Source organism: Lepidochelys kempii, chromosome 2 (assembly GCF_965140265.1).
Source record: "Lepidochelys kempii isolate rLepKem1 chromosome 2, rLepKem1.hap2, whole genome shotgun sequence".
Classification (NCBI taxonomy): domain Eukaryota; kingdom Metazoa; phylum Chordata; order Testudines; family Cheloniidae; genus Lepidochelys; species Lepidochelys kempii.
In genome coordinates, this window is record NC_133257.1 from 251,688,090 (window position 1) to 251,712,114 (window position 24,025).

At 38.6% G+C, this 24,025-nt stretch overlaps 1 protein-coding gene across 5 annotated transcripts in view; it reads right to left on the reverse strand.

Annotated features, from left to right (window-relative positions):
* Positions 1-10,250: 10,250 nt before the first annotated feature.
* Positions 10,251-24,025, reverse strand: part of RBM33 (RNA binding motif protein 33) — a 146,268-nt gene continuing 132,493 nt past the window's right edge. For 4 of the 5 annotated variants that reach the window (XM_073334566.1, XM_073334565.1, XM_073334564.1 and 1 more), the window contains 2 exons: positions 15,906-15,994; positions 10,251-15,687 (listed from right to left, as the gene is read on the reverse strand). In XM_073334566.1, coding sequence (XP_073190667.1) covers positions 15,639-15,687; positions 15,906-15,994 — 138 coding nt within the window. In that variant the 3' untranslated portion in view covers positions 10,251-15,638. Of the gene's footprint in view, positions 15,688-15,905; positions 15,995-24,025 lie in introns of those variants that run through there. The other variant, XR_012157626.1, reaches the window with a different exon arrangement.

The following is a 24,025-nucleotide window of genomic DNA, read 5'->3' on the forward strand; positions in this document are numbered from 1 at the left end:
CTCTGCCATGTTAGAGGTGGAGGGAACAGCAGAAGCCCTAACTTTTAGAGCTAGTAAAAAAAAATGTCAAGTTTGTTTTTGATGGAAAATGCTGCTGAGCACAATAGTTTTGTTTAAAAAAATCATTTTGGCTGATTTTTTGACAATTTTCAAAATATTTTGAAATGAGTTCCTACAGGCTGGGGAAAACCTCCACACACATACTCACTTTTTTCCTCCCATTTTGTTTCCCAATGGAAAGTACAAGTGCATTTTTTCCCACCAAAACAAAATGAATTTTGTTTGAAAAAAATGGAAAATTTTGAATCGGATGAATGATTTCCATTTTATTTTTAACAAAATATATTTCTTTTCAGCCAGCTTTGCTGCTTTCTCAATGCTTCATGAAGATGGGGCCTTTGATAAAAATAATCTTAGGCACAGTACATGTAAGATGGAGATGCTGTTACTTGGCAGGGAGAAGCAGCCGAGAGCACTGGCAAAGCCTAAAATTCCTTCTTTTATGGAGGGCATTTGTCCACGTATTGGCAAAATGATATGGACTCTTACTAAGCCCTGCGTCATTCATAGACTCTATAGCTGTAATGATCAGAAATGCCACCTTTCAGCTTTTGCTGGCTGAGATATTCTATCCCTCTCAGATACAGATCTCAGTACAGTTATCCATGCCTTTGTCAATTTGATATTAGCCTGACTGTGACATGTACTAATGGGAGGCCTTCTGAAAGCCAAGCAGAGTTTGACAAGTGTATAAACAATAAATGTTTAAAAATCCATCAGCCCAGGTCAGACAAACCACCTATTACATGTGTCTGACTACCAAGTTACATTTGACTGAACTTCAAAGTGCTGGCTACTATCTATAAACCCCTAAATAGTTTATTACAATTTGCATAGCGTGAGCATTGTGCTGGATGATTCACAGGCAAGGTCTGTTTCAAATAGCTTACAAGCTAAACAGATTCTATATATATATGGGAGAAGAGGAGCAATGGAGAACAGCCTGATTGAATGGTGCCGCTGCTGCCATGAAGCTTATGGGAAACTGCCCCACCACAGTGACTAGCACAATGACCAGTGAGAAGCGCTGCTTTGGATTTTATTCATTAGTTTAGTTAAATCCTATAATTAAAGAAAAAGAATGGCTAGAACCACCAAGCCAGGGACAGAGCTGAGTAACCACATGTTCCTCTGTTTGCCAGAAGCTGGGAATGGACCACAGGGGATGGATCACTTGATGATTATCTGTCTGTTCATTCCCTCTGGGGGCACCTGGCACTGGCCAGTCGGAAGACAGGATACCGGGCTAGATGGACCCTTGGTCTGACCCAGTAGGGCCATTCTTATGTTCTGTTGCCCTGTTTGATAACCCTCTCCCACCCTCCAACTTATAAGGTCTTGAATTAGATTGTAAGTTTTGTTTTTCTCTGCACAGTGTGTAGCATACTGGGACCCTAGTCCTGAATAATACCTGAATGTAAATAATAATGAAGTTAAACATGTTCTGTTAGCTCCAAAATGCTTGCATCTTCAATATTACATGAAGAAAACACGCCAGGGAGTGAGGAAGGGAAGAAGGTGCAGTTCATGTATGCTGCAGAGAGGGACAGCATGAAGCCCCAGAAGCAAGACAGGGACACACTGGTGTGCACTTAGTCCTGTGGTGGGGCAGAACAAAATGGGGTAGGGTAATGGAAAGAGACGAGGAGGAACGTAGGCAGGGATTAGGATACAAAGAGCCTTGATGGTGATGACCCCCAGTTCTAGGTTTGGGTGCCAGTTATTTCAGAGACAGCCGTTCTACTCAGGCCCTATCAAAGTAACTGGTCAGAAATGAAAGCTGTTCTCAGTGGTGGGTCCTGCTGGAAATCCATGTGAGCACTTGGGGCATCTGAGCATTTTCATACTGAGCTAGAAAGACATGCCCTGGTTCAGATTTCTTGCAAACTGCATTTTAGAATCTCTAGAAGTTTTTAAAAAGAAGATTCGTGGCTTGTGCGTATGTTGTTGCACATACAGGTATTGCACGTGTGGAGAGTTTGGAGACCCTATGCTTGCACAGGCTTAGCCCTGGGTAGCCACAATATCCAATTTGTGCACACTCACACAGTGAGTACATTTGTCTGTTATAATGGAACAGAAAAGGTGCTCTTGGCCCATAAAAGCACATAGAACTCCTTGTAATAAATTATGTAAATTTCCACTTATTGAAACAAGAAGAACTAACTAAGAGACCTATCCCCATTTTCAATCAGCAACAGGAGAAGTGTTTTGGCTCTAAGCCCATACCCAAAAGAGGAGGAATTGCCTAGTAAATTGTTTGTCCTGGGTTTTGAAACTCCCTGGAAACTCAAAGCCCAGTGAGTTGTGCTGAGTCCTTGAAGAGGAACATCACATGTAAGCAAAACTAGAATTGATTTTATTTATTTTAGTCTGTTTAGGCCACTAAGATTGTACGCATAAAATATTAGAATGGATCCTTCTTACATTCTAACCCTCTCCTGGCACAACCCCCTTCATCAGTAGTATTCACAGTCTGAGAACCCATTTCACCTTTTAGAGAGGAGGTAATTACTTCTTGTCAATTAGACTCAATCACTGAACTATAAACAGCTGCTGGCATATAACCATTCAGCCTCATTTACAACTGTGATAGCCTTTTAGCTGTTATAATTTTCACATACTCACACTACCATTTCCCCCCATAAATTCTTTTTTTTAAAAAATTCATAAAAATGTATGAGAAAAAACCATGAAAGTGGAGACAGCTAAGAGAAAGGGTACTACACATTTTAAATGAAGATGAGGGTTACGTACCACCAGCTGTTTGAAGCTCAGTGATTGAGGGTCTAGCTGATGAGCAATGATTACCTCCCCACCCCCACTCATAAAAGGGGAAGTGTGCACTCATTCTGGATATCACTGATTAAGGGTCATGTGGGGAAGGCCCAAGAAAAATCCCCATATTTTAATTTGATAGTTGCATTTTTCTGGCCTTAGTGAATGAAAACAAACCTCTTGCAACCAGGAAGGTTCAATGTTAGGAACTAGCCATCAAGTATCACTTTGCAATCTCTGCATCAGAGTTCATATAAAGGATTTATCCTCTCATTCAGCTGAGCTATGATTTGGTTTTCATTGCCTTTTTTTTAGGCTCAAAATTCTAATCTGCCACTAGGTCTAAGGAAAGTGCTAGGATGCCCTTTACTGAATTCTGCTGAGATGTCCAGCACCTAAAGGCAAATATATATATATTTGCACAGCACAGTAATTGTGCATGACACTTTTTAGGTAGATTTAAAAACAAGACAGAGGATGAAATCCTGGCTTCATTGAAGTCAATAGCAAAATTCCCATTGACTTATATGGAGTCAAGAATATGATCCCTTCCCTAGGGAGCAACTATTCTAGAGTAGAGACCAGCAGAAGTGACAACAGCCCATGATGGGAAGTGGCATAGAGTAAACAACAGATTAGGCCAGGGAGATAACGAATTTGGGACAAAGGGGCTGAAATTCATTCCAGAACAGACGTGGTCCATGAGGCCCCCTGTACCATGGAAGACCTACTACAGCATAGTGTGGAAAGGACTGAAGTGGCACTAAGCAGAGCTGCATGGTGTTTTTTGCATTTTGATTTTTTTGCTTTAATTTTCCATCAGCTTTTAACAAAAGACAAACAGAAAAATAGAAAGTTTGTCAATGTTTTGTTTTATCAAAACGCAACATTTAAAAATGGCAACAACCTTTTGAGCAAGTCTAGTCTTTAGTGCAGATTGCATGTAGGCCCTCGGTGTTGGCATGGATGTCACCAAACAAGTATCACGAATCCACTCGTGCTGAACTCGTGTTTCTGGTTAGTGCCACCAGTACACTTTCTACCATGTGATGGCAGGAGAGACCAGCTGGTGCACATCGTTTTACCATTTTCTTAGCATGCCAGCACCGAAGCAGCTACGTTGAAAAGTGCTCATATTTTTAGTTGTGATGTGGTTTCCTTCTGGAGGAGCTGTGGCAAACAACAAGGGATTTTTACAGTGAATTCTGGGGGCAGAGTTGCTTCCTGGGAACTGGGCACTGGCATGGGCTCAGATTCCTGAAAGAGGGGAATACCATCTCTGTTTCAGGGCTGGTGTAGATGATCTGAAATGAATGTTACACTTAGAAAATACCCAGATACCGCATCAGTGATTTCTCCTCCAGTGGGAAACTGACCTGCAAGGACCCAATATATGCCACTGCCTACCAGGTGGGCTACAATAAAGTGTGTGTACATAGATGCACATCTTATATGGAGGGGATATCCATAAAGTTGCACAAGCAAATGGAATACATTTGTCATAGGGACCATATCTTTTTTATCTACCTGTAAAGTGTCATGCAAAGCTCTGGTGTTTCAAAATATAGGCTCAAAACCGATAATGAAATATTTTTAAACAATATGTAACTAGACTGTGAAACCCATTGCCACCATAATTTGAAGCCAAGAACTTAGCAAATCAAGGGAATTGGACATTTATGTGGATAGCAAGAATAGAGAGAATAATCATAATTAATGACAACACATTTTGCAAGGGCTATTATATCTCATGCTTCAGGGTTTAAGCCAATCTATTAGAGACCAGGATGAGACCTAATATGAGAGGCAGGTTACCATAAACCTGCCTATTGTGGCGTTCTTCCTCTGAAACTGGGCACTGTTGGAAGCAGAAGACGAGACTACATGGGCATTGGATCTGATCTAAGGTATGTCCACACCTTGAATACTGTGTGCAGTTCCAGTCATGCCATCTCAAAAAGATAATTAAAATTGGAAAAGGGCAACAAAAATGATTGGGGGTATGGAACAGCTTCTGTATGAGGAGAGGTTGAAAAGACTGATTTCCCATCTTCGAAAAGAGGCGACTAAAAGGGGATATGCTAGAGGGCTATAAAATTGTGACTGGTGTGGAGAAAGTGTTATTTACTCCTTCACATAACAAAAGAATCAGGGGTCACCCAATGAAATCAATAGGCAGAAGGTTTAAAACAAACATAAGGACGTAAAGTATTTCTTCACACAACGCATAGTCGAGCTGTGGAACTCGTTGCCAGAGGATGTTGTGAAGGTCAAAATTATAAGTGTTCAAAAAAGAATTAGATAAGTGAATGGAGGCTAGGTCCCCATCAATGGCTATTAGCCAAGATGGGCAGGGATACAACCCCATGCTCTAGGTGTCCCTAGCCTCTAACTGCCAGAAGCAGAGAGTGATTGACAGAGGCTGGATCACTCAATGACTGCCTGTTCTGTTCATTCCCTCTGAAGCACCTAGCATTGGCCACTGTTGGGAGACAGGATATTGGGCTAAATGGATCATTGGTCTGACCTAGTCTGCCCGTTCTTATATTCTTATGTGGTATGGTAATTCCTATGTAGCACTCCTTAATAGTAGAAGGAAAATATACCTTATTTATGTTGTAAACTTAGCACTTGCCTGTGATTGCATCACCTGCCCTCGAGGCCAGGTCTGCACTTACAAATTCTGCTGGCATAGCTATGACAGTTGTGGGTGTTAGTTTTTGGTTAGTTTGACGGACACATGGCTATGCCTGCAAAAGCCCTAATGTAGTTGCAGTTGTATATGGGGGAGTAGGGTATAAAAAAGTACTTTTCACACGCCAACCCAATATAAACTATGCTGGCAGAAATACTTATTTGCTGGCATAAACTGTCTATACTAGGACGGTTTTGCTAGTGTAGCTATACAGCAGGAGAGTGAGTTGGGGGGGGAGGGCGGAGGGTGAGAAAACCTGGATTTGTGCTGGAAATGGCCCAACTTGATGATCACTTTAGATAAGCTATTACCAGCAGGACAGTGGGGTGGGAGGGGGTATTGTTTCATGGTCTCTGTGTGTAAATAATGTCTACTGCAATTTCCACGGTATGCATCCGATGAAGTGAGCTGTAGCTCACGAAAGCTCATGCTCAAATAAATTGGTTAGTCTCTAAGGTGCCACAAGTACTCCTTTTCTTTATACAGGAAATGGTTTTAAGGGTAGATGAGGCTTAAGCCATCTCTCTGGGACTTATTCTAGCATTGCAAACCCTTTCAAACTTCAATATGCCAGAGGCTGAGGACAGGCAAGGTTCAGAGTCAGGGAAGTAACAGGTTCTCTAGCTCTTACAATTTTAATTTCATGCCCTCCAAGCCCTGCATATTTGGATTCATGGTAACAAAGATGCCTGGTTTTACAGGTTCATGAAATAGTCCCAAGAACATTTTAAAAATTCCCTAAAACTATTTGTTAAAACAGTTTCTGTACAGAATATGTGACAGTGTGGAATCGTGTAAACGTTTCATCAACACTCATCTGGGAACAATTGCATAGCTCACTTGGGATTTAGATGATTGAGTCATACGACCACCCCAAACGCATGCTGATAACACCTGTATACCCCCACCACACACATTCATGGAAGTAGTACGTTCTGGCCAGGGAACTGCACGAAAAGAAGTCACTTGAACAGTACTCAGTTGGTGGAATGTAGGACAAGAAACAGGAAGACCTGACATTCACTCTCCTAAGGAGACTCAAAAATTTTCATAGTGTGGATCACATCCTACCAGAAAGATTCTCATGGATCCGCCTTTCTCCCATTCTCTATCACTGGCAACCTCCCTTCCCACTTGCAGCTACAATTTTCCTGTGGTAACTGCAACAAGAGCTTACATAGAAAGATAGAGAAGATATGTAAATGTATGTTTAGCTGACTTTTAACGTAATGTAACATTTGAAGATAAGGAGCACCAGCACCATGTGACCAGTCTGAAGACACTTGTTTAGTTTGAAGGGTAGATATTCAGCCACACAGATGCAGAATTCCCTTAGCAGCAAGACAGTTTAAAAGATCTAAGAACAAATTTAGATGTGAGCTTTCTTAAAAGGGCCAGCACTTAACTTTGGGCAGGTGGCCTTGATGCAATAGGGCCCAATCATGCAACCTTCGTATGAGTACGTCCTCATTCTCATGAATAGCCCTACTAAAATCAATAGAACTATATTCAGGTTAATGAGGAATACTTGCCTGGGCCCTTGGTTTAAAGCAAATAGTTTCAAATAGAAAGGTTGCTTCAGAGTGAATTGGGGACCCAAAGTCTTTCAAACCTGTAGAACAGAATAAAAGTCTTGAAGGAATGGTGATAAAGGTTAATGAAACGATGTATTAACATTTTTCCATCTTCCCCTATCCCTCCCTCAGACAACTCCCAGTTTTGATCATGCTACAAATTGGGAAACTGTTCTAAAAATCAGGTAATCAAAATGCAAATAACTTGATGCAAGTGAATAGATCATGAAGAAGAATGGCAGGATTAACTGTCTAGCCCAGGGATATTGGTGGGCCCTTTATTTCAGCCTTTTAAAGCTACATTGTGGGCAGACCAATACAAATGGAAACAATACTTTTGCTAAACTTATTATATTAATGCTTTGTACAATCTTTGTGAAAAGGTGTAGGTAAAAACTCATTAAAATATTCTAAACTAGCTTTTAGCTTGAAAGGAATGTACGGAAATGTATGAGACGAAGAACCTCAAATGGGTTTTAATTTCACAAATCCTTACTGCAGGCATCCTACACAAATGATTTTGAAATTAGTCTTCGTAAACATTTGTTTTCAAGCTTCTTAAAATTGATTTTATTTTGGATAAAATTAAGCAATATTTTGTACCAACAATAGGCTATTCCTGTAGATTTAAGCATAAGATCCAGTACATCAGAGATATTTAATTTACATGAACTTCTTAAACTTTCTGAGATCTCGACGAATCAGTGTTCATTAAATGCCTACTGTGGGTATCGGTGATTTAAGGACTTTGGGAATGTCATGATAGTCTGTTCTGAAGTTGGAGGATATTTTCTCTTGTTCTAGGCTCAGTAATAGTTATAGGCTGCTACATGACATTGAAAGCTTACAAGCTATTTCACATGCAGCAGTTTGAATCTCAAAACTGATTTTCTATTATGAAAATACTGGGGCCCTTCTTATGTGAGTTATAGTACATACATTCTTCACAATACTCTAACACACATTTTTATGTAAATAATGGTGCCTTAAAAAATCACACTACAAATGCGAGAAGTGCACTGTGAATATAGGATCTGGTTCTGATTGCTGCTACACTGAAATATTTAAGTGAGTGGAATTACTCTCTATTTACATTGATATAACTATGTTCAGACTCTGATCCATGGTGATCATACTGGGATCATTTACACCTTTGTATCAGGTCTTGAATTATGCACATATTGTCTGGCACTGGTTAGGCGAGTGGCCACTCATAACTGTTTGACATTTAGATTACTAATTTATGCAAAAAGCCGTATTTTTACTGTCACCTGTCCCCATCCCCTTTTGTCTGCTTATTCACCTGTGGTGTCTTTGAAAAAATAAACTAAATTGCAGCCTCTCTGGGTCATGGATTGGCTTTTTGTTCTACTCATTTGCAGTGCCTTGAAAATGAGACCCTGCCGTATGATTGGGCATCTGTGGGTGCTACCAAGAAATAATAACGATACGTGGTATTTGTAATTTGTGACAAATGTGAAGTTCATGTTGTGCATAAGAACAAGATACAAAGGCAATATGCTACAAAGAAAAGGAAAAAATATTTTATTAACACAATTTAGTTACAATAAATACACTTAAATACATACTGACATTTGAAGTATGGAATCACATAAGGAACTTGTACATTATTTCTGTGTTTTCATTTTTACATTCACACCTAGCATATACCAACGAAGGATATCTAATGCAAATGGAAGGACTTAGTATAACACTTAAGAAATAAGTAAAATAATGTGTGTAGATGACGCAGTAGAAAACATGAAGCAGATGAACCCACAGTGGAGTCAGTATCATGATACAGTCGCCTCTTGAATTTATATTCTGAACTCCTAATAAACACAAGCTTCATAATCCAGATTAGAGCAGTACATTTTAAAGTACAGTTTCAATATACCCCAATCTACCCAGCACTTAAGAGTTTCTAGGTTAGGAAGGATCACATTCAGTAACAGTAATAGGGGTAGAATTGTTCGGACAGGTGCTCATTACGGCTAAGTGGCAATGATACAGTACTATTACTATCACTGAATTCAAGAACAGAACTCCTGCAAAAGTAAAGGACAGAAACAAAGTTAGTAATTAGTCTCATATCTCCTGGTATGCCACAGAAGCTAGAGCATATCTGGAAATTGCTCTCACTCCCCTACGTGGAAAAGAGCTGTGAAACAAAACGGTTAAGTACTATTTTCTCTACACCTTTGGAATGTGCAACACGTCCTAAAGCGTGAAACCTCTCAAAATGACCCCTCCTTTGGGTGGCAGCTGTTTATGCTCAAACATTTACAACTACCATCTGTAGGAAAGATGCAGCAGTACAATCTACTTTCAATACAGGCGACCAAAGCCTTGTATGAGGGAACTAGAATAGAGAAGGATTCTGAGAGATGGGTACTACAACTGTCAGGCAGGCGGAAAGAGAAAGTTGTAGACAGAGATGAGAAGAACGCCAAGGAGGAGACAGCAGTAAAGAATTAACATTCCTGCAGGTGAATTAGGAGTGAGGGGAAATAGGAAGGGGACAGAGAGAGCGTGAGGGGAACAAAGGTGACTAAGGATAACTTGGTAAAAAAATAAAGTGTTATGACTTGTTTTAATGGTGTCTCTTCTTAAGGGTACAAATTATATGGTCCATTAAAGACAGATGATCAACTGTAAATAAATTCATTAGTCTTGTCTTTGTTGTATCTGTAAATGAAAATGTATATTAATTTGAAAGTTAAATTACGGAAAACCCCCATCTCCTGCAAAGTAGTCCTGCAAAAAATTGTTTCATTAGTGAAAATAAGTAGTTTTATTTCTATTTATGCAAAGTAAACCTGTCAGACACTAGAAAAATTACTATGCACAATGAAAAGCCTGAACTATGAAATGCATTTTAAAAAAAGGTAAAAATAGCAGTAAAATGCTTCTTTTAACAGTGATTTTCCATATAATCAGATACTATTTCAGCCATAATATATTTTATGCAACTGTACACAGGACTGGTTTTTTTTCTTTTTTTAAAAAAACTACATTTAATCTGTAATAAAATTTAAAATAGTGTAAGCTCAATTAACTAGGATGCTGTTAAATTAAAAATCCTTGATGTAAACCTGTTGAGAAATTATGAAATATGTGCAACGACCCCTTTCCATTTAGAATTAGAAAAATAAAGTGTCCAACTTGAGAAGTGAGAAAGTAATGCAAGTGCTTGAAGACCCAGTGAAATTAGCCTTCCCGTTAAGTTTTACATAGTGCAAAAGACAATGTAGTTCCCACCAAAATAAGCACAGAAATGGAAACTGAAGAGTAAACAAAAAAATTAAAAAAAATTTACCCTGCAAAAGGTCGTGCTAAAGAATAAAACAAATGATCCTTCCCAACCATATTATACCAGAAGATGGTATACGTGAGGATCCAATATGAATCAGTGTTTTTGTTAATAAGACCTTACGCTCATGTGGAGAATAAGTTAAAACGTAGGCAATTTTTATGATAAAATTAACTAGGTTACAAAAAACCTTACATAAAATCCTTAGGATTTAATACTAACTTAAGATAAAATGCTTCCAGTATTAAAACTGTTGAATTGATTCATATTTAAAGAATGGTGCTAAGTAACATTTCAGAATCAAAGCCGGTTTAAAAGTAACATTGAAACAAGAGCCTTAAATTACCCTAATGATTTATTCCTCTCAAAATCTAGTGGACTTTCTTCAATCTGTCTAGTGCCTCTTTCCCCCACATTTATTTTTCATCCAACACTGCTGCTAGAAAAATCAAAGTACCAAAAATAGCTAAAAAGAAAAAAGTTACGCCTAGAGGACCAATACTAAAAATCCTGTCTAACAGTAAGTATGTGAAGCCAGAAGCATATCCTTGGAGTAGAAACATACATAGAATATTGCAGTGCTAACAGGGAGGACAATACAACATCTACAGGAGTATGGTGGAGCGCAAATCTAGGACATATCCAGAAAAGTCAAACTATGGATAAAGGCAACACCCACAGCTACTTCTGCTAATTCTAGGAAGTGGCCACAGCATCTTCTTAGAAGGGGCAAAACTTTTAAAACTGGCCAGACTGAAGATACTATATTGTGTAAACATTCAAAAAAATATTCAGGACGAAATAAAATGCTCTTATTTATTCCCCAAAGTAGTCAGAATTAGTTGCTATAATGTACCTAAGGTGGTAATGTAGTAATACACAGGCATGCTGAGAATACCTACAGTTTTGTAAAAGTTCTTCAGACTAAATCTCTGCAATGGAATTCAACTATGAAAGGAATTAAGATGTCCAATGAAGATCTGGTAAATTAGTTACTAACAGGGCCTTAAGCAGAGCTGTGAAAATTAAAACCAACCTTAAACCAACCTTAAAATTTCAGAACCAACCCCCAAATGGGAATTAAACCTATTAGTTGAAGATTTATTTTTGTCCTATATTCTGTAGATCTGACTTCAATATTTATAAATATAATCTTTTGTCCAATTACATTGGAGATGAATCAGTCATTCTTGGCCCACATCAGCCTGCTAAATTAAAAAAATCTGTCACTATAGTTTATAAAACATTTTGTAGCAATTCCTATATTTATGAACATTCTATAGGTCTGCACTTCTGCCTCTCCCCATCCATAGGATTTTACCAAGCTCCTCAATTATGTTTAATGGTTTCTTTTCATCATACAAAGTGTGCCATCCTGCTCTCTGAGATTGTGAAAAGAATAAAATGTTAACATCACCAACTTGAATTGTGTGTTGAACAACAAAAACTAAAATAACCCCAAGCTCCCAATCTTTGAGAACAATATCTTTAGACCGACCACTTTGTACTTATACAACAAAAAAAGAGCCTCCTCTCTTCCCCCCCCCCCCCCAACCCAAATCTTGGTCTGACATGAGAATGTGAAGACCTAGTGTAATGTATAATCCGTTTAACCTTTAAGGACAGAGGCTTCTTAAAGAAATTAAGAACATTCTTCTATAATTTCACACATAATATGGCCAGACCAATCTAGTAGCCAAGATGTGATATGATAGAGTAAAATGAATTTAGAAGTGCCACAAGATCAAAACAAGATACCTGAAAAAGAAAATATATATATATTTGGCTCCACATAATCACCTACTGTATATTTACCTATTAAAATAGCATTACTAAATTTAAGTTTCTCTGAAACTTGTGAACAAATAATACACAGATCAGGATATATGTATTGACTTACTAGCATCTTTATAAAAATTTGAAGAGATACACAAAACACATCAACATTTATGGAACCATGTCCATTAAGCTTAGATAAGACAACACAAAAAAACTAACAAGTAGCTAAGATGTGGTTGAATTGTAAGCACTTTGAGTAACATCTTTTAATTTTAAAAGTTCCATATTTACATTGTATATTAAATGCAATTTTTGCATTCTGCATCTTATTTTAAATGCATGATAAAGAAAGAACAAGATAATGGTTGCAACAGATCTTCCAAGAAAATTAACTTAAGGTGGCCAGATTTAACGAAATGCTGTAAGAGAACATGGAAATAACATGGTCTTCTAATTTTACCTCTACTTCCTTTGCTTTTGTGGGAGGAGCCACAACAAATGGAACCAAACTGTGATGCTATTGTTCAAATTGGTCATTGCCAGCAAATCCAGTTTTAAGTTATGAGTTTATTACTGAAGATATGTTTTATTGAAACATTTTTAATGTATGCCTAAACCTAATGGTTGTTCTTACTACTGTACTTTTTTGAAGATCATCCTGTTAAAAAGATTTGTAATATACAGGATGTATGTATGTGCATAATTGTATCCATATGAACATACATACATACAGAACATACTCACAGTCCCCATATGATACCCAGCTGCTGTGATAAGCAGCTACAGTCACTATCAAATATGTCTGCATTCTATCTATGCACACGCAATCATCTAAAGGAACTGTCTATAAAGAGGGATATATACAATTATTAAACAATGCTTACATCGCTCCAATCTATTTGGTAAGTTTAAGGAGACATTGTTCATGTCTTTGTTTTCAGTGCCCCAGGATGGTTATGTGGGAAAATGTTTAAAAGACCCTGACTAAAAATTCTTAATCCCCTAATTGCCAAATGTTGTTCTCCTAGGAACTGATTCAAAACCCACTGAAGTCAGTATGAGACTTTCCATTGACTTCTTTAGGCTTTGGATAGGGCCCCTATTCTTTAGGCCTCAAAAAAGCTCATATTCCAACAACAACATCTGCTTATAAAAGAACAGCTGATCAGCTGCAGACTTGCCCACTGCTGGACTTTGCCTACTGAGCTATTTGTAGTCACATCCGGCCCATACTTCCATAGGCAGACACTCGGGTCCATTTATTTTCTGGATGTTTTTCCAACCTTCCCCTCACAGAGAAGCTGTTCCTTAACAGTGGGGTACGTCACCACCTTTAATGGCCCATCTGAGATGTAAGCATTCCTTTTTAACAATAAAAAAATACAATATTTGTGGGGTTTAGTAATGGTGGATGTGAGGAGGGAAGAGCACTAGTGAGAGCCAAGCACCATGGAAATCAGGTATCATGCCTTCACATACAGCCCCACCAATTCATTTCTACCTGTGACACATCTGCTACTCCCAGTCTTGGATCTGTCCTGAGCAGAGATCATCAATTGTGCTGCACTGCGCCAAATGTTATGATTTAGATACACGCAAATGTGAGAAAATCCACTTTCATATGTGAGTATTCTAATGATCTTACTGTGATCTGCTAAGATACACGGTGCTAAGATGCAAATGGCTTTAGAAACTATTATTCCTTAAACATTTTCATTTTCCCATTGTAATAATGTCAATACACTACATTATTCTCATATTATGTCAGTGGAAAAAGAAAGCAGTTTTACCGCGGAGACTTTAGACACTATTTATTACTCAATCATTAATTTTTAGTAACTTCTACTTAATTGGAAATCAGTATAAAAAACTCTGCTGTGAGAAAGCCAGTTAGAAAGCCTATGTGAACTGCGTCACCACTAAATTTTACATATTAGCTACGGTTTGCTGCAACTAATTTGTTTCAAACTGTCATTCTTCCATATTCTGGCACTTGTTTAGACCCCATTCACAAGCTCCTGCATCATGTTAGTGTTTTTTCTGTTTCTGTTACTTGAGTATCCTCAAAGATTATGAAGTTTCCAGAGGTGCCCACTTCAAAAAGTAGGTCAGCACTCAAAAGTACTGTATATCCTAAAAATAAAGAATGAAGGAAAGCTCCACCAAATAAAAACTAAGAAAATGTTTCATAAAACCTGCAATTGGATATAAACAATGGCATTTTGCTAAATTTGTCCAAAAGTAACTGAAAACTTGTTCCTTTGGAAATACCATCCGGATGGTTCTAACCCAAAGGAAGTATAATGGATTTTACCAACTATAAAATGCAATCCCCTTTAATGTTTGCACATAATTTTTAGAACTGCCAATTTCACAAGCAGCGTAACAACATCCTCATAATCCCATCTCTGTGGGGAACACCATGTCACAATTCTTATGCCTTTGCTCTAATTTTTTTTTGTAATGGTTTAGCATTAGTCACAAAATAAATCTCAAGGAAAAATACTAATCGACAAAGATTAAGAGGAAGCGTACTCTGCAACAGTGGCACAAAGAAACACTATTGGGAACGTACCACTTTCTCTGTGTCACCCTATTTTTAAAATGAGCGTAAGTGTTTCACTTTTTCTTTGTATCTTGCAATCCCATTTAAAAAACAATTTAAACTGTAATAAATTACTACTTGGAGTAAACTACCCCATTATGCTATTGAAAGGTGAAGACCAAGATCCTTCATTTTAAACTATGGGGGGAAATGTAGCAATGTTATTCCTACAAAGTGTTTTCATTTCACAAAGGGAGGGGGAAGGGAGTAAAGAGGGAATGTGTGTCAGACTAGAAGATGCAAAAACCGATCTAACGTATTTACAAACACAGAAACTACAGCCTTCCTGTGTCACCTCCAAAGCCTTTCAAAATATCATCATCAATCAAGTAGACCACGTCTTAAATCTATATAAGAATGCATCTTTTATCTTCTCAGAGGAACAACATACGTGTGTGTGTTTTGTTTAGAGAAGTGAGTTTTCATTTAAATACCCTTCACTGAAGATAAGAGCAACCATTATCAAATATTCTTTGCTATGAAGAAACTTTTTAAATTTTTCAATGTAAGTGTTCTTTTTCTCAACTCAAGTCACTGTGATCACACAGTACAATCTTGAAGAACAATGTCTACATGCATTGTAAGCACTTTGAAAAAAAATTTGCAGTTCCATAGGGTTTCAACCGAATGTGAAGAAATCGAACACAAACTCCACTTTGCTAGATCCTCTTAAGTTCAGCTTATCTTGAGGAAATCTTGTTACTTTCTGTAGTTCTACAGAGCAGTTAAAGAAAGACTGTAAACTGAAAAGACTTCAGATCCTGATGGTTTTGCCTTTGTATCTTCTCCCTGTGTAGCTCCACAGCATGCTTCTATTAGCGTTATCAGCTATGCTCACTCAACTATCAATGCCACGTTAATGTGGGACAGATCTATCATATGCCTGTAAAATGTTAAAGAAATAGTTAGCATTTTCTTCATTCGGCATACAAACTTTTACTATTATATGTATGGAGAGTAGAAAACAAGGTTTTATGAAGGTCAATAGTAAAATATACATTTGAATATGGACTTGAATATGAAGCTCTCATAGGAGACCATGATTTCAGCTTATAAAGAGGGCAGATAAACTAAAGAATGAAGCAATGGCTAAATATTTACCTGTGGAATTTCTGTTGAAATGCTAACGCATGTGCTGGTTCCTTAAATTTCGCTATGGCTTTCCGTTGCTGAGGAAGCATCTGTAAACTCTGTGGAAGACAAAAAACACAGTTATTTTCTCAGACAAGATCACTTTCTACAAAAAAAATCTCATTATCTTTGCTTCAGAGACATTGCAAAACTAGTAATTTTTCTGTTACCAGAAACGCTTATTGGCCTGTAAAAGGGAATTAGACTGTTAATATTATTTACATAGCTGAGATGTGAAACTGGAGTTCCCTGCTGTTCTATATGCAGAGCTTTCAGTCAGAAATCAAGTTAGAAACGCACTGGAGCTTTCCAAGAGAAGAGATTAGAGTCCAAACTTACAATTGTACAGATGGGAAAACTGAGGCAGAGATGCCTAAGTATCTTGTTGAAGTTTAGAGCATAACCCTTCAATCTGATCCATGTGGTTGGACCACAGCATCTGTAAAGAGCCCCACTAACTTCATTGGGAGTATCCAGACAGGCCCAGGTGAAGGGGTCTAGCCTTGGGGATCAGATTGAAGGATCAGGGGTACACACAAGAAAGAGTGACGGAACCAGATCTCCTGACATCAATCCATGTGTTGTAACCACTTGGCCACACTCCCTCTATTTTCATAAAAATGTATAGAACTGGCTTTTGACAGACATTAGGGGAAATTTATAGAATGAACTGAAATACAATAATTACAGTGCTTTGGTAACTCCTGATTGCCAGCTCAGATGAGAAACAAAAGTTACGAACTAGCATTTTAATAATTATAATGGCAAACTTTTCACGTAGAACGCAACTGGAAGAAACCTGAGAAATGTAAAAAAATATATTTACACATGATGTGCATAATAAGCAGCTACTGATTCATAAATATGAACGTGACATATGTTCAACATGACCGGAGACTCACCTAAAAGAAGATCTGCCCCACTTCCCTTTCTCCAAAGACCAATATACAACCTATGAAATCCAGAGTTATGTTCAAGTTGGGAGAGGGAAGATTTAATTGAAGAGACTGTATGTAAGGCACCCTTCAACTTTCATGGGGATTGATAAAACTATACTTAAAAATATTAATCCCAATTTGCAGCACACCAATAAAGATGTTTCTGGGAATTATTTTTTTTCAAACTAAGAGTAAGTCTACACTGCAATATAAACCCAGGGCTCGGACCCGGAGTCCCAGGACTCCATGGGGGTGGAGGGTCCGAGCCCGAGTCAAGCTGGGAGCCAGGTTTTAAGTCTTATTGCTTTGCAGTGTAGATGCAGCCCCGCTGGATTTTGGCGCTGAAAGTCCACCAAAAATATCCCACAACCCCACACACAGACTTTCTTTGTCCTCTGGACAGTCAAGTTTAATGGACAGTCAAGTCTTCCCACAATCCATCATGAACAAAGTGCGAAAGCAGTCACATTTTGGGAGTGCACTAGAAAGTCTCAGATATCCATAGCTGGACTCAGGCCTTCATAATACAGTGTAGACACAAGAGCGCCAGGCTGGGAGCCAGGGTTTAACAATTCCTATGCTGGGGTTACAAATAAATGTAGATGCTCAAGCCCTAGGTTAATAAACCTAGGGTTTGCTAACTCATTTCTACTAACCTTGGCCTTACACTGCAGTGTAGACACATCCCGACTCTTAAGTATTCCAGCCATAAAGGCTGGAATATCATCTTACACAACAAAACTTCAAGACATGCACAATCTAAAACAGAATCAACACGTTATATTACTACTGTAACAATTGTTCTTCCTCACTCTGTTCCTCTGATTGTCACTGTATCACTACATCATGTCTAAGGGCAGGTCTACTCTGCACATACACACACAAAAAAATGTATTCTTAACTCAGGTTAAGTAACACACATTAGTGAACTCGGGTTCAAACTATGGTTGCCACCTGTCTGGCCTTTACCCAGACAGTTGGGTTTTTGGCTTCTGTGTCCAGGTGCCATTTAGGGTTGCCAGGTGCCCGGTTTTTGACCGGAAAGTCCAGTCGAAAAGGGGAACTGGCAACCCTAAATGGTACCCAAACCAAAAATCCGGTTACCAGGGGGAGGTGCCAGGTCATTACCCTGTACTAGTCCCTGCTCAGCCAGAGCTGCCTCCTACCCGCAGGCAGACTCCTTGAGACGATCCAGCAAGCAACAGGGGGAAGAGGAAAGAGGAGCAAGTGTTGGGGGCGGGGCCTTGGCAGGGGAAGGAAGAGGTGGGGCAAGGGCAGGGCCATGTCCAGTTACCAGCAGTTAGAATGGTTAAAACAGGAGTGAAGACATGGAAACATGGCTTTTAACTCCAGTTAGCTGGTCGAGTTCTCCCCCAGACTCAACTATAGGTTTTAACTCGAGCTGCTCACTTGAGTTGCCATGTCTTCACTTGAACACACTTTTTCTGGAGTGTAGGCAGTATAGACATACCCGTAGATTGTATTGCAAGCTGTCTGGAGCAGGGATTTTACCTTTTTGGGTTTCTGTAAAGCACTTATCACCTTTTTTTGTATTACAGAGAAGTAACCAGGAAAAGACCGTAGGGCTCCTTTTCTGTGCATTTTATTCAGTCTGTTGTGCTTCACAATTCTGTGATTAGTACCTGACTGCAAATTCCAATCCCCATTGCTGAATGGAGCATCTCTAAAAATGGGTCTAGATCTCTCCTACAGCTAGACACATGGCAACCCACTACTCTCCTTAGAATGCGGTGAGAAAACCAAACACATGTAGCCAGCATGGCTCTGAACGGCTGGTTCCTCACTTGATCTCAAGTAAATGCTGCCTGTGCTCCTGTGTGGCAGCTGCAAGAGGCTCTCCATTTATCTCTGCTGCTCAAGGACAGCAGTGTAGTCAGTGCCATGTAATGGGTACTTGCACGTTCACTTTTTTCCTTTGCTTTATATTAAAGGAGCATCTTCAAAGTTTCAGGAAAACTATCCAGATTTGCTGCTTCAGACAATTTGGAGAATGTAAGATGTAACTCTTTGCTCTTTTACAAAATAGAAGTTAAAAAAAAATTAAATAGCCTTCCACACCCCAGATTTTTCCAGAATATTTCAACGCATGGAGCGAGCAGCATCATTCTCGGGAGTTTCTAGACAAAATATTTGCTTTTTCTTGTTACTGTTCATTACCAGCTAAAAAGAGCTATACCTTTACAGCAAGTGGGGACAGTGTATTCTGCCTTGAATAAATTCATTCTTTAAATTCTTCATATTTCTTAACTTAGCAGGGGATATCAGAGTTTTATGCTAGGTAGCGTAGCGTGGTCTTCACTATTTCTCTCAGTGAAGAACTGAAAGGCAGTATAATGATGTCTCCTCACTTTAACTGGTTGCCAAATACATCAAGCTTTTTTGTTTTCTATCAAAATACTGAAACTCTCCCTGCAAAATGGATCCTAGACTACTATTTTACCATCTAAGGCAAAGAAGATGGCATTAAAGCATCAATGGCCCAATTGTAGAGGTAAGGTGTGCAAACAAGGAAGGACAAAAAATGAGCAACTTAAGCATGAAAGAAGTGTACCTTGGAATGTGGTCAAGTGTGTTTGGGCTAAAAGTCAAAACAATGATGAGCATAGGCATATATGTTAATATGACTCCTGGAGCACACAAAAAGGGAAATGGTCAAAAGTGAGGGGTGACTGTGACAATCATTGCATACTGACTCTCCCTGACAGTAGGGTAAAAACTTCTATTTTCATGAATAACTTAATTTCACCGTAAGGCAGGAATAAGGCAGGTGTGTAATGGACTACATGTTATACCAGGAGAATCCAGGTAGGTCTGCTTAACAGACAACTTCCTCAGAATGGCAAGTATATCATATCCATCACCATTTGTGATGTTCCATAAAGAATAAGGGAAGAAAAAATAATAACTGAAGACACCTGACCCAAAAATTCCATGACTGGGTGGCAATCCCAAGGAAAGAAAAAAAAATCAGTCAGCTAAAGATAATCCTTATGTTGTCAACCATGAGCATAATTGTGGCAACAGCCTTAAACTAGAGGAGGGACCATGACACTGCTTCTAGTATGCCTTTTATTCTACCTGTGTCCCAGAATCTGGGTGTAAACTTGCATGAATGTTTCCACTGAGGGTTTTGGGGGTTTTCCTTCATAGGATATGCATGAAGCATAAATGTCTGAAGTTCATTGAGTGTTTAGGGCATGTTTAAAGACGCATTTCGATTACAACAGAAAACTACACTGGCACCAGTGAGGTAAGGCTGTTACTTTAATTTTTTCTTTTACGATTTAGGTAACCTACTCATGGAACATTAATAGGAAAATAATAGTAATCTTCTTTCAGTGAGACATTTCCATGAACACAGAAAAACATTCAATTTAACAGGAAAGTATTCACGTTTCTACATACAACGTATGTATATACTTCAAACATGAAACTTTCTTCACAAGGATATGATGTTCCCATCATACACTACAGCATTTTCTATTCATATCGTATATTATACACAATCTTTAACTAAAAACACCAGTTTGTTAAAATCCTCAGTTTTTCAGTTGTTACATATTAAAATTAAATCGCAAACATGACATTAATGTCACAATGACACTTTGATTATGGGAAAGCATGAAAAAGTTTTGTACCAAAAAATAGGGAAAATAACTTGACTGCAGGGGCTAGACAGGCTCTTCAGGTTGGACAGTTGTTTAAAAAACAGCAACAGGCATGATGATTTCAACATGTTTCTTCTGCCCATACAGCGTATAAAGTAACTATTCGCAGTAACAAGAGTGGAGGTGTAAATTAAATGGTTTTTGAAAAGATCTGCAAATGGATCACATTTGCTACATTAGACAAACTTTTTTCCTAAATTATTAGAAGGATTACAGTATATTTGTAATATAGAGCTTCAGCACAAATTCTTCAAGCTAGTGGACAGCACTGAGAACCCCTCCTTCCCAAAACTGTTACTAAGAAATCTTGATGGGCCTGATTCTCATTTACATTAAGACCATGCTAGCAGTGTAAATTATGCTCACTTTAGGGCCCCTTTAATTTCCACAGCAATGTAAAAGGGCTGTAGTATAAATGAGAATCAGACCCAATGAGAAATACTTGAGATTTCATTCATTTTCCTGTTCCCTCCCCGCTTTAACCTGTAACTTCCCACTCTCTTGTCCCTTATTGTAGTTTCCCTGCTCAATTTTCTCTGTGGTCTCCCCTCATTTTCTCTTCCTTTCAGTCTTCTCCAACAGAATGGGGCCATTCAGTCAGAACCACATTCCTGACCACTAGCTATTTCACAATGGTACCAATATTATAAAACTGACACTGTTTCTTATAGTTTCTCACTGCTGCTGGTGCCTCCTGGAATGAGGAAGAGCATAGAATGGTACAAGCAGAGGTATTACTACCGGAAGGGATCCATCTATTGGAAAATGAGGAGTCAAATATTAAAGCCTGCCCCCCTGGATACAAGATGTGGGTCAATAGTCCTTATTTGTATAGCCTTGTGAGGGAGACATGCTACATGTCTTGGAGCTTTACTGAAATTTACTGCATGGCTTTAAATATTAAAATTTAAGTGTGAAGGACATACTGCAATATATACAAGGGGTTCATTGACAAAGAACCCCTAAAATTTCACCCTGGATGTGGGGGGTGGGGCAAAGAACCTTTATTCCCTTCAAAGAAATGCTGAGAAAACGTGTTAGCTATAACTATTTGGCACAAACTTATTTGCTTAGACACGTGGTACGCTATCACTGACAAAAGACTTTCTGTAGTGTTTTTTGCCTCCATAATTGTCTCCTGCTAATTTCAATCACAGCATTTGAGTAACACGTGAATAATTATGTTAGTCAGTAGTCTAGAGTATTTGGAGTACATTATCCAGTCAGTATTCAGCCAAAATTCACTATCTGTATTCTAGTACAGGAATGAAAAAAATAAGACAAATCCACAGTTCCATGAGGCTTCTGTAGTAATCTCATGCTACATCTACCAAGCATTAGGAAGTTATTATTATAGAAAACAAAGGCAAATATTTGCCATTTTATTCCCAGGATTCAGAGTCTGTTAAGTGGCAGACAAATATCCACATTAGTTGTGATAGTTGTGGTTTATGGAGAAACACACCTGCTGCAACTATTTCAAACTAAACCCCATTTTACTTATACAAGGATACTATCAACACTGATAGAGCTGAAAATTGACATGACCTTATCAAACATTTTATTTAAACATAACTCCCAAGTGACCAGCACTGAGTGCGAAGGGCAAAGAAAAGTCTCCTAACTGGGCCTATCACCCAGTACTTTGGTACCCTCTGATTCCCTTCAGAGCATTCTCCTCCTGACTGGCACTTCATTGGCAGTGTTGCTTATACCAAGGCATCATGGGGAGCAAAGCACCAATCAGAATTGCAAGGCAAGGGGAACAGAGAATGAAGGAGTCGTAAGTGGGAAAAGGAAACAAGAAAAGAATGCATTCCCACATTACTTTCCCCCCTCCTTTCCTGTCAGCCTGGTGTCTGCCTTATGCAGGATGAGCATTTCACATGTCCAGGTTGAGAGAGTCCAACTACACACACTAATCTGTATAATTTCTACAGATATAGTACATACACCCCATTGCTGCAGCACATAATATACACGAATAGGTACGTCTGATATGCTACGTATCCCTCTGTGAGCTGACGGAGGCATGCTGCACTACTCTAGAATGGGGAAGAATGGCAGATTCATCATGTTGATGTGCACTCCAAGGATTTTAAAGAGAGATACTGTACTTCCATGTAGGGAATCCAAGTGTCCCTGACCTTAGGTTTCTTCTCTTCCTCTACACTAAGTGGTGCATACAGCACTGTTCCTTGCACTCTGTGGTAGGGGGCAGCACTAGGTAGTAGCAGAAATGGATGATAAGGGTGAGAGGGAACATACTGTAGGAACGGATTTCCAGGGAAGCCTGAGTGGGAGAATGGGAAACAGTAAGGAGGACAGCTCTACAGGGTGGGGGGGTGTGTGTGTGCTGATGAGAATAAAAGAAAAGAGGAGATAACAGTGATAAAAATGAGGAGTTGGGAACTAAGGAGAGAGAAAGGAAAGAAAGAAAGGAGACAACAGCAAGAGTTGAAGAAAATGGGCAGAAGGGATGGAAAAAACTGGAGAGAAAATGGGGAAAAAATGGAAAGCAACTGGCAGAAAAATACATATGAAGGAAAATGAGACAGGGTACAAACACAACAAAAACCCATGAGTGTGAGAAGACAGGCAAACAACAGGTAGCAACTGTCTCAGGGTACGACATGGGCAATCCAGGGGTTCAGGTGCAGATACTCTATGCCATATGAGGGCTGCAACTAAGAAAGGTTGGGAAGTCATTACTTTAAGGATTTCTAGCCATCTAACAGGATCTTCAATATGTCCAAATTTTGGAGGCTGGTCAGTGTTAAAGCTTAAAAACATTGGCAGGGTAAGTTTAATATTATATTTCCACTGTAAACAGCAAGTCTTAATGTTTTACTGTTAAAGCTACAGTGTTCTTTACAAACAAATCACATTACATGCAACATTTCATGCTGACGTTCTATTTTCTTTGGGAGTTTGAATTACATTAGCAAAAATTTTACATAAGGCAACAAAAATTGCATTCTCTAGTCCTGTTTAATTAATGAACATAATTTATTCCATTGCTCCAAGTCAAAGTTGAGCCGCTTAACTATGTAATACAATTCTGATCTTTAACTTGCTGTTGAAAGTAATCACAATATACACATTGACACTTATTCTAGTCTGTGTGCTTGCAAGGAGTTGTTTACCTTACTGAAAAATAATAATTTAAAAAATGTACTTGTGTATATTTCTAAGTAATTCTTTAAAATAATTTTAAACATGTAAAGGAAAGCTGAACCTGAAAATGATAATAAAAGTACCTAAATATTTATGCTACAGCAATTCTGTGCCTGCCAGAAAAATCTTATATAAATTTTAGAATATAAATTTCCTTTTATTTAAGTTTCCTGTTCCAGAAATCCACTGGGGGGGGGGGGGGGGAGGGGGAAGGGGGAATACAGATTACAGGAAATTAGCACCTTCATATTTGCAAAGTAAACAAACACTGGGGTGCTGTAATTGG